At 41.1% G+C, this 15,238-nt stretch overlaps 1 protein-coding gene across 4 annotated transcripts in view; it reads left to right on the forward strand.

Annotated features, from left to right (window-relative positions):
• Positions 1-14,996, forward strand: part of ampd3b (adenosine monophosphate deaminase 3b) — a 74,753-nt gene extending 59,757 nt beyond the window's left edge. Inside the window, exons 13-17 of one of the 4 annotated variants that reach the window (XR_011520294.1) lie at positions 1,669-1,789; positions 1,983-2,156; positions 2,294-2,404; positions 11,044-11,205; positions 14,395-14,535. Coding sequence is in view for 2 of the 4 variants with exons in the window: in XM_070550221.1 (XP_070406322.1) it covers positions 1,669-1,789; positions 1,983-2,156; positions 2,294-2,404; positions 14,395-14,571 (583 nt within the window). In the remaining 2 variants the exon portion in view is untranslated. Of the gene's footprint in view, positions 1-1,668; positions 1,790-1,982; positions 2,157-2,293; positions 2,405-11,043; positions 11,206-14,394 lie in introns of all 4 variants that reach the window. The other 3 variants (XR_011520295.1, XM_070550221.1, XM_070550222.1) reach the window with 3 other exon arrangements.
• The last annotated feature ends 242 nt before the right edge of the window (positions 14,997-15,238 follow it).

Below are 15,238 nucleotides of genomic sequence, written 5' to 3' on the forward strand. Positions count from 1 at the left end.
GGCTTACCTTGATTTTGGCAGCTACTTCCCTCTGTCCCGGCTACAGCATTGAACACACACAGCATAGCTGTTTCCTGGTTCCACTGAGAGAGGGGCAGGACGCTGGAGTCAAATAGTTGTCTCCGCCCACCTCTAAACGTTTGACCCCGCCCACATTTAGCCCTGCCCCGATCTCCGGGATGCAGTCAGGGGTAGTTGGGACAAGTTGTCCGCAACAACTAGAGGCCAGAAAAAAAAAAAAAAAAAAAAAAACAGACACCGGCCCATAAAAGATGAAAGGGTCGGCCCAGCGGGCAGTTGCCCGCTATGCCCTATGGTCAGTCCAGCGCTGGCCGACAGCATGGATGCCCTCAGAGCTGCGCTCGCTTTATCAACTGTACAAGCGCTTTTTGCTTGTTTGTTTTTGCAAGCGGAATTACTGCTCCTTGCGGAAGACCACAGACGAAGGACGAGGTTAAGAGCGGGGGAAGTACTGCCACCTACAGGTCTGGCATGTCCTTAACAACGTATTTATCCGGGTACGTGTGGACAGAGTTTTGTTTTTAAACGAGGTGGTGTGGATGCAAGTTTTTGGAGGGGCGGGTATTCGTTTAAAAAAAACCCGGCTACATGTGGACTAGGCCTTAAACAGAAGAGTGAGAAAAAAATTCACCCCCTCAGAGTTGTCATGAGTGTAAACTAGATCATTTAAACCTAAAACATGTTCTGGTACCAGGCTGTAAACATGTTTATTTCTGCTGTGAAATTGGTATTTTTAACATGGGAGTCAATGAGGATTTGCTCGCTTTTGACACCAGCCCCTACTGGATGAGGATAGAACTGCAATTTATGGTACTTCCGTGTTGGCCTCAATTTTGGAGCCGCATTGTGGGGGCTTGGGCAGCAGTAGCTCAACAGGTTGACCGGGTTGTCCTGTAATCGGAAGGTTGCAGGTTCGATCCCGGCTCTGGACAGAGAATTCTGTTGTTGTGTCCTTGGGCAAGCTGCTGGTCACCACCTGCTTGCCTGCTGGTGGTGGTCGTAGGGACCGGTGGTGCCTGTGGTCGGCCTCTGTCAGTGCGCCCCATGGCAGCTGTGGTTACATCGTAACTCATTACCACCAGTGTGTGAATGTGTGTGTGAATGGATGACTGATGCACTGTAGTGTAACGCACTTTGGAGTCCTTACGCTGAGAGGCGCTATACAAGTGCGGGTCATTTATCATTTATCATTTAACCAGTTAGCCAAAGGGATATCCCCTTGGCCAAGTAGCCAGGGCGCATGTTCGATCAGGTTACAGTGACAGGACACTCACACTGTCACATCAGCTAGAGGCTAACGTAGAGCTAACATTGAGCTAACAGTGAACTCGTCTTCACTCATCATCTGGAATCATCTGTTGCTGAGCCGTAGCTGGCAACAGTTGCTCAGAGTGGGTTTGTTTGGATTTCAGTACCCTCATTTGACAACACGGCGTCAATCTTACATCATACACCCGTAAGTGTTTCTTCAACTAGCGTTTTCCTGCAGTAGACAGCTGTCAGATGTGTTTCTGCTTGGAGTAATAACCCCAAAGCTCAAACATCTAATAATGGTTCAAGTGGCTGTTATTCAAACTTTCATACCATGTTTTTGTTCCATCAGCTGGTCATTTCCACCAATTCTAAAAAAAAAAAAATGTCTCATAGGGATCGAGGACTAAACACCTTCCAGTTCCGTCCTCACTGTGGTGAGGCAGGCTCCATCACCCACCTGGTCTCTGCCTTCCTGACGGCCGACAACATCTCTCATGGACTCAACCTCAAGATGGTGCTACTTTAAATTCATGCTTTAGTTTTGGTGTTACACACCTCAAAAACTAGATTAGAAATCAACTATCCAAAAGTAGTAGACCATTAGTGGATCCTGTAACCTCCAGTAATGATTTCTCATCAAACATTTCTATAAAAAGGTAGCATTTAAACTGATTTAGGTGCATGTGTAATTCTCCCTGACCCTGCAGAGTCCAGTGCTGCAGTACCTGTACTACCTGGGCCAGGTCCCGATCGCCATGTCCCCACTGAGCAACAACAGCCTGTTTCTGCAGTACTCAAAGAACCCGCTGAGAGACTTTCTACAGAAGGGCCTGTGTGTGTCGTTGTCCACTGATGATCCTATGCAGTTCCACTACACCAAGGTCAGAAGCTAGGAAAGAAAAATACCAGTAATCTTACTGACAACTTAACTGGTAACCAGTATCACTATTCTGATATTTTACAGCACTGGAGTGTTCAGAGGTAAATCATCCATCATTTTATTGTTTTAAACACCCAGGAAGCGTTGATGGAGGAGTATGCCATAGCAGCACAGCTGTGGAAGCTGAGCACGTGCGATCTGTGTGAGATAGCCAGGAACAGCGTTCTGCAGAGTGGACTCTCGCATCAGGTAGAGATAAGACACACAGAATGAACCACCACTTCACTTTTAAGAACTCTCGTTAATCACATTTAGATATATTATATATATATATAATAATGATATATATATATATATATATATATATATATATATATATATATATATATATATATATATATATATTAGGGCCGGGACTTTAATGCGTTAATTATGATTAATTAATTCGAAAAAAATAACACGTTAAAAAAATTTAACGCATTTAATTGCAGCTTGCATTTGAAGCACAGCGGAACCTTTGTCATTGCACGATTTCCTCGTAGACTGAATATCACTGACGCACACAACAATGCACAGTGCTAATGGCTACTAAAACGGAATAAAAACAGAAAGTAGTTGCCTTGCTTGTACTGATGCAGGATTTAGGAAACAGGTCCGCCTCTTTTCTTAACTTGGAAAAAAAACTTCCAGACAACAACGGAGTCCGTGTCGCGGACATTTTTCAGAGATCGTCTCTGCTGCGGCTGCCCGGTGGCACCGGAAACTTTACAAAAGTTGCGGTAAGCTATATTTTCAACATTTACGTAACATCTGTGCAGCGCTGAAAGCACCAGACAGAATAATTCTGTGCCCTAACAGTAGTTTATGAAAGTAGTCAGACAAACGAGAGGCACCTGGCTGCAGCTGGGAGAATGCTCCGTGTTCTCACTACTCTGTAAACAATCAGAGACAACGTGTCTTAAAGTTGAAAACAGAAGTTTAAGTTAAAACAGAAACACTCTGAAACTTTTCTGATGATTTTCTAAACAATGCTGTCGGGGTATTGTGTTTCTGAGACGAGTCACTGTCTAAGCACCACATGCATTACTATCAATAAGCTGCGAGGTGTGCTGAAGCTGTCATCAGCTAAGGGGCGGATGCTTTAGTGCATCAGGGGCAGCGAGGAATGAGAAAGTTGTGATCAGGCTGGAGATCACACCAGATTCGCTGCTGCAGGTGTGAATCCGCGGGTCTGCAGCATCCCCTTCTTAACGTGACATCAGGACTTCCCAAAAAGTTGAGTTTGTAAGGTGTGGGTTATGGCGACAGTAGCCCGAAAATAACACTCATAAAAGAGCAACCAGAGACTCTGAATCATTACAGTATAATCGCTGATATGAGCCAACACTGCTAACTAATAACTAACAACTAGTTAATAACTAGTTTTTCTAATAACTAATAACTCCATGGTGCATGACCCATGTGATCTTCAGTAGATGCAATTACATCATCGTACATTTAGCTTAACATGATGGATTTTTTTTCTCTGGACAAGACCTATACAATATGGGCCACCTCTAGATGAAATTTAAATAATTTGACATTAATTATAAATATATAATTAAAAAGTGCCTGTGGGACATTTGATACACCTCTGGCTCTCAACTGTGTGTGTGTGTGTGTGTGTGTGTGTGTGTGTGTGTGTGTGTGTGTGTGTGTGTGTGTGTGTGTGTGTGTGTGTGTGTGTTAGCAGACAGCTGTACCTGTGTTACTAAAGCTCAGACTGGTAGAGAATAGGCACTACAGTTAAAGTTTGACCAGAATCAATACATTTTTATGCATTTAACCTACTGATTTATGTATATAATTTCTCAAGAGCTTGAAGTGAGTTAACTTGTCAACAGTTTACAGGAGGAAAAATATCGAGATATATATCGTATATCGGAATTCAGCTTAAAGATATCGAGATATAAGTTTTGGTCCATATCGCCCAGCCCTACTTCCCATGTAAGGAAGGTCCGCTCACCTTTTTGTCACATCATTATTTCCTCGCCATGATCTTTTATCATCCCATCATCCTCCAGTCATCCAACTGGAACCAGTTAGTGTTCCTGATCATTCTCAGAATATGCCATGCCTGCTCTGGTGTTAAAAGTTAGTACATTTAAGTCCTAGATCATATTTGTGCCTGTTCTACTGTCATTTTGAAGGATTATTATTTATGTGTTTTTACTACGTTATGAGTAGAAATGCTAATAAAAACTCCCAATTATACAAACAAGTGAAACTGGAAAAATTAGAATCTGGTGCAAAGTCAAATTTATTTCAGTCATTCAACTAGACAGAGAGACTATTTAAAGGCTCAGGAACCCTTTGCAGGTGTTTTCTATTTGTAATTGTAAATTTTAGTTGATTTTGGTTTTGTTTCATATCACACAGTGACATTTGAATATTTAAAATGCATTTTTAATTAAAAGCTTTAGTTTACAGTAATAACCATGTCTAATGTTTGATTCTCTGTCTCATAATTTTAATTAAAAGTTTTACTTTGAGAGCACATTTTCCTGAACGATTAAAATACGATTAATTTAGATTAATGAATTACAAAGCCTGTAATTAATTAGATAAAAATTTCTAATCAAGTCCCAGCCCTAATATATATCTATCTATCTATCTATCTATATATATATATATATATATATATATATATATATATATATGTATATATATATATATATATACCTATACATGTATATATAAATATATATGTACAAATATACATATATATATGTATATATATATATATATGTATATATATACATGTATATATACATATATATGTATATACATATATATACATATATATATATATACATATACATGTATATATATACATATATATACATATATATATATATATATATATATATATATATATATATATATATATACATATACATGTATATATATACATATATATGTATATATATATATATATATATATATATATATATATATATATATATATATACATATATATGTATATTAGGGGTTGCATGACTTAAAGTTCTTTTTAAAGTCGACAGTCAAGTAATGAAAATCGAGTCGACTTCGACTAGTCGTTGATGACGTCATACACCTGAAGCGGCACGGGGGGGGGGGGGGGGGGGGTCGGTAGGTTCACTGGAGTTTTTGACAATTAAAATTGCGCCCACATTTTCTAAGTTAACATATCTCTTTTAACAACGGTAGTTTCTGCATCCTACTTCAGCCCTCTCCCCCTCCCCCTGCGCAGCAGCTGCAAACTCACTGATGCGCCTGCAGCCTTTCCTGCTGCTCTAAACACTAAAATAATTATTTCATTTTATGTTCCTCACTTCTGATTACCTTCAATGGTGTCTGTTTGTTGCAACCACCAGGTACAAAAACTAACTTGTATTTATTTGACTATTTTTCTGTCCTGCCTGTTTATTATCTTCCTGCATCTCCTCTCAATCCTAAAGAGAAACTGCTACCTGGGTTCATATATATTCACCTCATGAGTTACCTTTGAACTGCAGTTCTAAAAGATCCACCGACCACAAAAACAGCGGGTTTCCACTGCTCACCGGCCGACTACAACGGGACCGTTTTTGCTGCGGAGTTTGTGCCGGAGCGGAGCGGAGATAGTGGAATTTTGGGGGTGCGTCACCGGAGGACAAAACAGGTGATGCGCCTCGTTCCGCAGCAGCGAAACGCATCAGGCACAAATCACAGACAGAAAACATCAAAGGAAATGAGCCAACATGAACGACCGCGTGTTTAATTTGTTTTTGAGGTGGTGACACCCGATTTGGCGGTGCTCAGGACTCAGATGTCTAGAGCGCGTCAATGATCAGAGCTTTGCATGCGCAAGCTGGTTAAGGCTAGGATGGGGGTGAGGGGAGGGATAAATTGCAAGAGGGTAAAGGTCACAATTTGGTTAAATGTCTGTTTTACGGCGGGTGTCAATACGACGCTCTGGCACAGCGCGTTGCCTCCCGACGCGCAGGAGCTTGTCACCTGTTGTCTTTTCCGAGGACTGCATCTTGTCAGTCATTATCATGTGACAGCGACTAGTCGATGACAGGCATAAAAAGTCACTACAGAGCCATGAAGTCGACTAGTCGACTAGTTCATACAACCCCTAATGTATATACATATATATACATAAATATGTATATATATGTATATACATATTTATATATATATGTATGTTAGAGGTGGGGAAAATGATCAATTCTAAGATGCATCGTGATTCAGCCGTGCATGATTCCGTATCGATGCAGCAACGTGACATAATGAGATTTTCTCCCTATGTCTATGTCGGGGGTCGGCAACCCGTCCATCTGATGCGGCTCTCTGTGCTTGTAAAATAATGAATGGATATTTAAATAAAATGCTTTTTATTTTACTGCATTAATTTTACATCTGTATGCCATTTCTAAATGTAAAGATTGTCTGCGTAAACCTGAACAGGTCCAACCCGGTCTTACTGTGAGACCGGGTTGACGGGTCACGCTTGTGCGTAATCATATGCGCTGTCTGAGCTGAAGAGGATGTGAGATTCTGGGATTCTCCTCACACGGCTCCTGGATGTGTCGCCACATTGGAGACAGGAACAAGCAATATTCAGCCAAAGTTTCATAATCAGGGAACATTTTCTAAGTGATAAGTCTCGCTTCAGTCGGAGGAATCTTCCTGCATGCGCTCTGGTTCTGCAACGTGCTCCAAGCCCCTCTCCACATCTTCAGCTCGCTGTGGACCTCATGTAGTTCACACTGACAGCGAGCTGCGCTGAGCAGTGTCCAGCTCAGGTGTTTAGATGGGAATCTTTTCTTGACTGATTTAGCTACATCTGCGATGTGCGAAACGAATAAAGTGTCAGTTTGTCTGCATGCGTCGGGGTAATTCTTTCTATTCTTTCTCCGTCAAAATAAACGGTCAAACACGGTAACTATCCGGTCAACACAAGCCCTGCTTTTAACTGTTCTGTTTTCTTGTGAAAATTGTTGCAAAGATATAAAATTAAACTTGATTAACACCAGAGCCAGGCGCACTGCGCCGTTATCTCCGTCACTGTAAATGAGGGAAAAACAAAATGATCGGATCCTTTTCTGACCTTCCCCTCAAAGTTTAATTACAACAATCAAACGTGACAGAGCCTGGATTTGTATTCTGAACAGTCTAAACATGTTTTAAAAAGAAACGTATGACAAAAGTGGCACCTGCTCAGTAAAACCACCAACAGGGTGAAAAATATCTAAATATTGTCGGCAGAGACGGGCCACAACTTCTGGATCCACTTTATATAAATGGTTTTATTGATTATCGTCTTATGAAAGATAACTTTGACGTACACGAGCGACCGGTACTGGCTGCTGTCACCTGTTGTGATTGGTTAAAGCAGCTCTCTGCTGTCTGAGGGTAGGCCCCACCCACAACGCCGCGGCTGCTGTGGCTCCCAGTGTTTTCTTTACTGTGGGAAACGGGTAATAATGGCTCTTTGATGGGAACAGGTTGCCGACCCCTGGTCTATGTCTATGCGAGGACAATAAAGTTTTGAGGTTTTGCAATTACTTCTGGGGGCAGAGTTGCAATGACATGCGCACTGCGTTGTCCTAGCGCCAATTTAAAACAGAAAAGGCGGACAGGGATACAGGGCCAACATTACCAGTAATCAAAGATGTACTCGTTACATTTAAATCAGATGTCTGGGCTAATTTCGGTTTTGGGATCCTGGATGTGAAAGAATCACTTAACACAGTATTTGTTTACTATTTTTAAGTTCAGTAATATTCTATCTTAAAGCTATACCGAAAACATTATTTCTTATATTATTTAAGTAATTATAGGCAGCACACTTTAAACATTATTGCTCACTATAGTGAATAGATGAATGTTCTGTTTTTCAGGGATTTGGAAATCAAAAAGAAATTGAAAACTATTCTACTGCTTTTATTAAGTAATGAAAATTTTTGTGTGAAGAATCGTGATGCATTTCAGACTCAAATCGAATCTTTAGGCAGATAATCGGAATCGGATCGAATCGTGAGGCAGGTATATATATATATATATATATATATATATATATATATATATATGTATATATGTATATATGTGTAGCGTAATGGTTGTTGGCTCTTTTATGAAAGAGGAACCATTCTACATAATAATCTGGAATATTAATTTTAGCAAATTAATAACCAAATGTTTTAGAGATGAGAAGACTCAAAGGTTGTTTTCATCGATAAACTGACGATCATATCCGTTTGTCTATGTTTCACTTCAATGCAAAGACAAGTTTAAATTTTAAGAGTTTTAATTCTTCAATTTAAACTAACGATTTGAAATGACAATCATAGGAAAAATAATCAGCATTGGCAACCTTTTTGGACAATCTTTAACAGTTGATATTTTAAGCTTGCTCAAATAGACCTTGTGTTGGATGTGCTAAGATTGAGGATGATGTAATTATGAATGCGTGCATGCAGGTGTCTGAGATTGCTTCAGGGAGAGGGAAGGTGAACTGAGTGAAAAATGATGTTTAGCAATTAAACTTTAGTTCTTATTAGAAAAACAGCATCAGAACGCTATCTGGTCGTGTTCTGCCTCACCGCATTTAGGACCCTCTTTTAGATCCGGACCGAAGGAGGATGTTTCTCCAGATGCCACCTTGGCTGACAGAGAAGACGAAGGTGTGTGACGGTCCAGTCCAGAGTTGACCTCGGTACACGTTGCTGAAGCGTTTAGCAGATGCGCTTTCTCAAGTTTAAATTAACTCAGAAATCAAAAGACTCTGGGACGAGCCTGCGTTAGCGGGTTGCATTTCAGCTATTCTGTCTGGCTGGACAGAAATAGTGTGGCGGGAGAAAAGGAGCATCAGGGCTCCTTTCCCCGTGGCGTTGGTTCCACACTTCTGCTCTCTTCCGTTCTCTCTCTCGTTCTGACTAACTTACCAAAACCACTTCTCTTCCCAAAGCAAACTTGTTGTGCATCAGAGCAAATGTGTTTTGAAGTTACTATGGATCCGGACCTGTATGAGCAGGTGTGAAGGTCATCGCTAAACATCTTCAAAAACATTATTTAATTAAGTATACTAATTCATTATAGTTCATTATGATTACCCAAAGCATAATAATCATTCATTTGATTAAAATACATTTATAATGAGCAAAGTGATCAAATGATTATTTAACAAAAATAAAGGAAGAAAGCGTAAGACTCTGTTTTATTATGACTAGACTGTGTGAGAAGTCCTTCTTCTGAAGATGCAGGTGTTGGATGTTGTGGCGTCCTTCAGACTTGCTGGCGACTTAGGTCTTAATCTGTGGGTGAAGGTGCTGCGTGACCCAGCTTTGACCCAGCTGGGCAAATACGACCTTTGGCACAGAAACCCATACTTCCTCACGTTACATATGTATATATGTATGTATATATATGTATATATGTATATATATACATATATATATATGTATATATATATATATATATATATATATATATGTATATATATATGTATATATATATATATATATGTATATATATATATGTAGATATATATATATATATGTATATATATATATGTGTGTGTGTGTGTGTGTGTGTGTGTGTGTGTATATGTATATGTATATATATATATATATATATATATATATATAGACTCTGGAACTCTCTCCCCCTGAGCCTGAGATCAGTGGACTCAGTGGTCTCCTTTAAAAAGCAGCTGAAGACTCACTTGTTCAAGCTGGCTTTTGTATGACCTTCTTCACCACTCTCTCTTTATTCTGCTCTCCCCACCTATTCCACCTTCCTCAGGATCCACTGATTTCCCTCTTTCCTATTCACTCTCTCTCTCTCTTTCTTAACATTTTTTTCTTTTAAATCGCAATTGCTTATTTTTGCTCATTTTAAATATATTTTTAAACATTTTCTAAATGCATTTTTATATATTTTTTTATTTTTGTTTTTGTGAAGCGCCTCGTGATTTTTATCTTGAGAGGCGCTATAGAAATGCTATTTTCTTCTTCTTCTTCTTCTTCTTCTTCTTCTTCTTCAATGTATGTGGCAAGGTGGAGAAACGAGGGCCCGTGCGGGATTTGATTCCCAGACTCCCGGGCGAAAGTCATGCACGCTAACCAGTCAGCCAAAGGGATGTCCCTTTATATACATATATATGTATATATATATATATATAATTTTTTTTCACTTCAGGCACTCGAGGAGTACAGATGCTTCCCTCTTTCGCTCCCTTATCTTTTTTCCCAAGGGTCTTTGTCCTGTCTGCCCACAGAGCGCTTCTCTGCATTTCTTCTGAAAAACTCAATTTTTACTAACCATGGATTTGATAAAGTGGTTATTCAGCGCGATTGATAAGATTTATTCAACAATGAGGACGAAGCAGGGGGCTCCCACATGTCCACAGGGGACACACCCGGTGGGATATATGTTGGATTCCTGGAGGAAGATCATATGCCTCTCCCAGCTGTCTATTGAGGACATCAAAGATGTGTGGATATTTGGCCTGATGATCACTGGATTTCTTCTGATTGGAGTGGGAGGATATCTGGTTTTCTGGAAATTTGGGAAGACGGGAGTGATTGGAGGGCGACCCGCACCCACGGAAAGCACCGTGTGGAGACTTCTCAGACTGGGACGTTACTCGATGTGAATCTTAAGCTGTACAATGTTCTAGCTGCGATACCGATATTTGTATGCAAAATGGATGTCATCTCGGAGAGAGTCACCAGACGGTATGGACGAGTTTAAAAACCCAAAATTGGCTTCACTGAAGGACTGGAAATGATCAGTTTAAAGACTGAAGGCAGAGAGGAAAATTATCTCAGCCTGACCCTAACAAATTCTTGTTATCCGAATCTATGCCCTGATAGCCTTGAGCTGCAAGCAACTAACACCCCCACGAAGGAATGCAGACAGATGCTGTGAAAACCCGACCTGCCTTCGGATTGGTGGACTTCAGCCTGGCGAGGTCATCAGCTGGAGGAGTCAATGTGCTCTTCGCTTCTCCCAAGATCTCCCTCCCACCTGTGACTGTACAGTAGATGATGTTTATATATATATATATATATATATATATATATATATATATATATATATATATATATATATATATATATATATATATGTGTGTGTGTGTGTGTGTTAATGTTTAGGTATTTAGCAGATGCTTTTGTCCAAAGCGACTTACAAGTGATAATCGGCATATTGCCCTTGAGGCTAACAACAACAATAACAACAACAACATTGACATCAGTCATGGAGAGGAGGGAACAAGGAGTGGACAGTAGAGAGGGGGGACGGGTGCAGGCAGGGTGCTAGTTAAGAAGATGCTCTCTGAAGAGCCGGGTCTTCAGGAGTTTCTTGAAAATTGAAAAGGAAGCCACAGTTCTGGTAGTGCTTGGAAGGTCATTCCACATGTGTGGAACGATGCATGAGAAAAGTTTGGATTGTCCTGAGCGTGGTGTAGGCACTGCTAGCCGACGATCCTGTGATGACCGGAGCGGCTGGGCCGAGACGTAAGCCTTTGCAAGAGGATTCAGGTAGATGGGAGCCGTACCATCTCGGACTTTGTATGCTAGTGTTAGCAATTTGAATTTGATTCGTGCTGCTAGCGGTAGCCAGTGGAGCTCAATGAACAGAGGGGTGACGTGTGCTCTTTTTGGCTGATTGAAGACCAGATGCGCCGCTGCGTTCTGGACCATTTGAAGAGGTCTCACAGTAAAGCCTGGAAGACCAGTTAGAAGGGCGTTGCATCGAGGCGGGAGAAGACAGTAGATTGCACCAGGAGCTGGGTGGCATGTTGTGTTAGGTATAGTCTGATCTTTCGTATGTTATACAGCGCAAAGCGGCATGAACGGGCAACAGAGGCAACATGATCTTTAAAGTTCAGGTGTTCATCAATCACAACACCCAGATTTCGAACTGCCTTTGAAGGAGCCAGAGATAGGAAGTCATTTCGGATTGAGATATTGTGCTGTATGGATAGTTTTGCTGGGATGACAAGTAATTCGGTTTTAGAGAGATGAGTTGGAGATGGTGGGATTTCATCCATTTTGATATGTCAGAGAGAGTTTGATATTCGTGCAGAGACAGTGTGGTCGTCCGGTGGAAATGACAGATAGAGCTGGGTGTCGTCTGCATAGCAGTGGTAGGAGAAGCCATGTGATCGAATGATCTCACCCAGTGAGGTGGTGTATATGGCAAAGAGAAGAGGTCCTAGTACAGAGCCCTGGGGGGCTCCTGTGGCAAGATGGTGCACGGTAAAGGATTGTCCAAGCCAAGATACACTGAATGATCGTCCTGTGAGGTACGATTCAAACCAGGCGTGTGCTTTCTCTGTGATGCCCATGCTAGAGAGTGTGGACAAAAGGAAGCCATGGTTGACAGTGTCAAATGCAGCCGATAAGTCGAGCAGGATAAGCACTGAGGATTTGGCAGTCGCTCTAGCTTCTTTTAAGGATTCAGTCACTGCTAACAGAGCAGTTTCAGTGGAGTGGGCATTTTTGAACCCAGATTGGTAAGGGTCAAGCAGACAGTGTTGTGAGAGGTATTCTGTGATCTGCTTGAAAGCCACCCTTTCAATGATTTTGGACAGAAAAGGGAGGAGAGAGATAGGTCGGTAGTTCTCCACATGATTTGAAGGAAGAGATGGGTTTTTTTAGCAGCGGTTTAACCTGAGCATGCTTGAGAGAGATGGGAAATGTACCGAATGTCAGTGAAGCATTGATCACATGTGTGACTGCTGCGGCTACTGTAGGAGCAATAGCTTGGAGCAGCTTAGTCGGAATGGGGTCAAGTGGGCATGTAGTAGGGCGGCTGCACGTGAGAAGCTTGGACACACAGTTCTCAGTGAGAGGGGAAAAAGAGGAAAATGAAGCAGTAGGGCCTGAGATGGGTGGGCTAGAAGGAGTTTGTGGTAGTGAATGTTCAGGAGTGGTCAGTTGAGTAAACTGTTTGCTTATAGCTGCCACTTTGTCAGTGAAGAATGAGGCAAAGGTGTCAGCTGATAGATTGTTGGTAGGAGGTGGAGATGGAGGGGTGAGCAGAGTTTTGAATGTTAAAAATAGTTTCTGAGAGTCAGTAGAGCTGAGAATTTTGTCAGTGTAGAAAGCTTTCTTTGCATCAGTGATGCTGGCAGAGAATGAGGACAGTAATTCCTGAAATTTCAATAGATCACCAGGATCTCTTGTTTTGCGCCATTTCCGATCCGCAGCTCTAAGATTGGTGCGTAGAGACCGGAGGGTATCATTTAGCCAAGGGTGCGACTGAGAGGACCTAGCAGGTCTAGTGGCTAAAGGACACAAGTTATTAAGACAAGAGCAGACTGACTTGGTGGCTTCATTCACTTCATAAGCAGAGAATGTGCTGGGAGATGGAAGAGTGGAGGCAACAAGAGAGGAGAAGTAAATGGGTGCCAGATTGCGGAGGTTGCGGTGGAATGAGACCATTGGGGAGGAAGCAGTGGACCTCCCTTGTAGAGTCGAGCTGAAATGGATGAAGTAATGATCGGAAAGATGCAGCGGTGTGACAGAGATTGTGTCTATGACAGTTTCTGGTGAAACTGTGTATGTACGTATGTGTATATATATATGTATGTATATATATGTGTGTGTTTGTGTGTGTGTATATACAGTACATACATACACACATATATACTGCCATCTTGTGTCTGCAGCTAAACTACACCTAGTAGTTCTATCTCCCAACGCATAATATTGCCAATTATATAAATGTGTGTGTTAGAAAATATTCAATGGAATTTTTAAACACTGAACAAGCACATATACACACATAGTAATTTCATCAATTAGATTAAGTTTTAAGGTGTAACCAACCTTTACCCTTTGGGGGTGAGACACTTCACCCACCGTGCCTGCTGCTGGTGGTCAGACGGACCGTTGGTGCCTGCTTACTGCAGCCTTGCCTTCATCAGTGAGCCCCAGGGCAGCTGTGTACATTATAACTCATAACCACCAGCGTGTGAATGATATGTAGAACTGTAGAAGCTGCTTTATCAAATAGAAGCCATTTTATCAGTTCGTAGCAAACATGCATAAGTCGATAGTAAAGCAAATTTTCTCACTTTTTTCCCATTGAGTGTTTTTCTACAGTTCGTGTCTCCATGTCTTGTTCAAATGATTAAATTATAGATTCTCTGAAAAACAAAAGGAAATGTATTTTTTCATAACCAGCCTCCATCTTTTCATCCCTTGAATCCACAGGAGAAGAAACACTTCATTGGTTCCAGCTACCTACAGGATGGACCGGAGGGGAATGACATCCGGAGGACAAATGTGGCTCAGATCCGTATGGCGTACCGCCATGAGACTCTGTGCAATGAGCTGAGTTTCCTGGTGAACGTGGTGAAGACGGAGCTTGGTCTGAATCCAGCTGTGTGATAAACATCACGGATGCCTACAGAGATGATTTTTAGGTTTTAAACAGTTCTTTGAATGACTTACCAAAAAAAGAAACAAGAGGGAAAACGGGTTACTTTTAGAAAATGTTGGATTCTTTTAGATTTGGAATATGCTTTCTTATAAAGATCAAGTTTATTTTCTCCTAATTGCACAAAACAGGACCTGCCTGTGTCCGAGAGGGTTTCTTCACAGGATGTTGAAAGAGACACTCAGATTCTGTTGGGATGAATTTGTCCTTCATACACAATCTGATGAGAGGCCAGTTAAACCCTCACAGACAAGCAGGTGTGATTAGAGAATGGTAGACTTGTTTCACGGATCAGCAGGGTTCCTTGTATTTTTCTTTAAATAATTCAGTCACATTTCATTGTTTTTCACACTAAAAATAAAGGTTGTAAAATGAACAGTAATGCGTCTGTTTAACTTTTTTAAACCGTCATTCAAATAAAATCATTGCAGCCAAGAGGTAATAGATCTGGCACTCACACAATTTCTGGCGTAGTAAAAGGCGACGGGCCAACAAATACAGACCATCTTGTCTGGTTCTACGTGAATCTCCACAGCTAATCATCTGATTTATTCTCATGAAGGAATTCAAAGGACCTGAACTCTAATAATAACTATAACATTTTAATACGATGCTTGT

This window comes from Nothobranchius furzeri, chromosome 4 (genome assembly GCF_043380555.1).
Source record: "Nothobranchius furzeri strain GRZ-AD chromosome 4, NfurGRZ-RIMD1, whole genome shotgun sequence".
NCBI classification, from domain to species: Eukaryota; Metazoa; Chordata; class Actinopteri; order Cyprinodontiformes; family Nothobranchiidae; genus Nothobranchius; species Nothobranchius furzeri.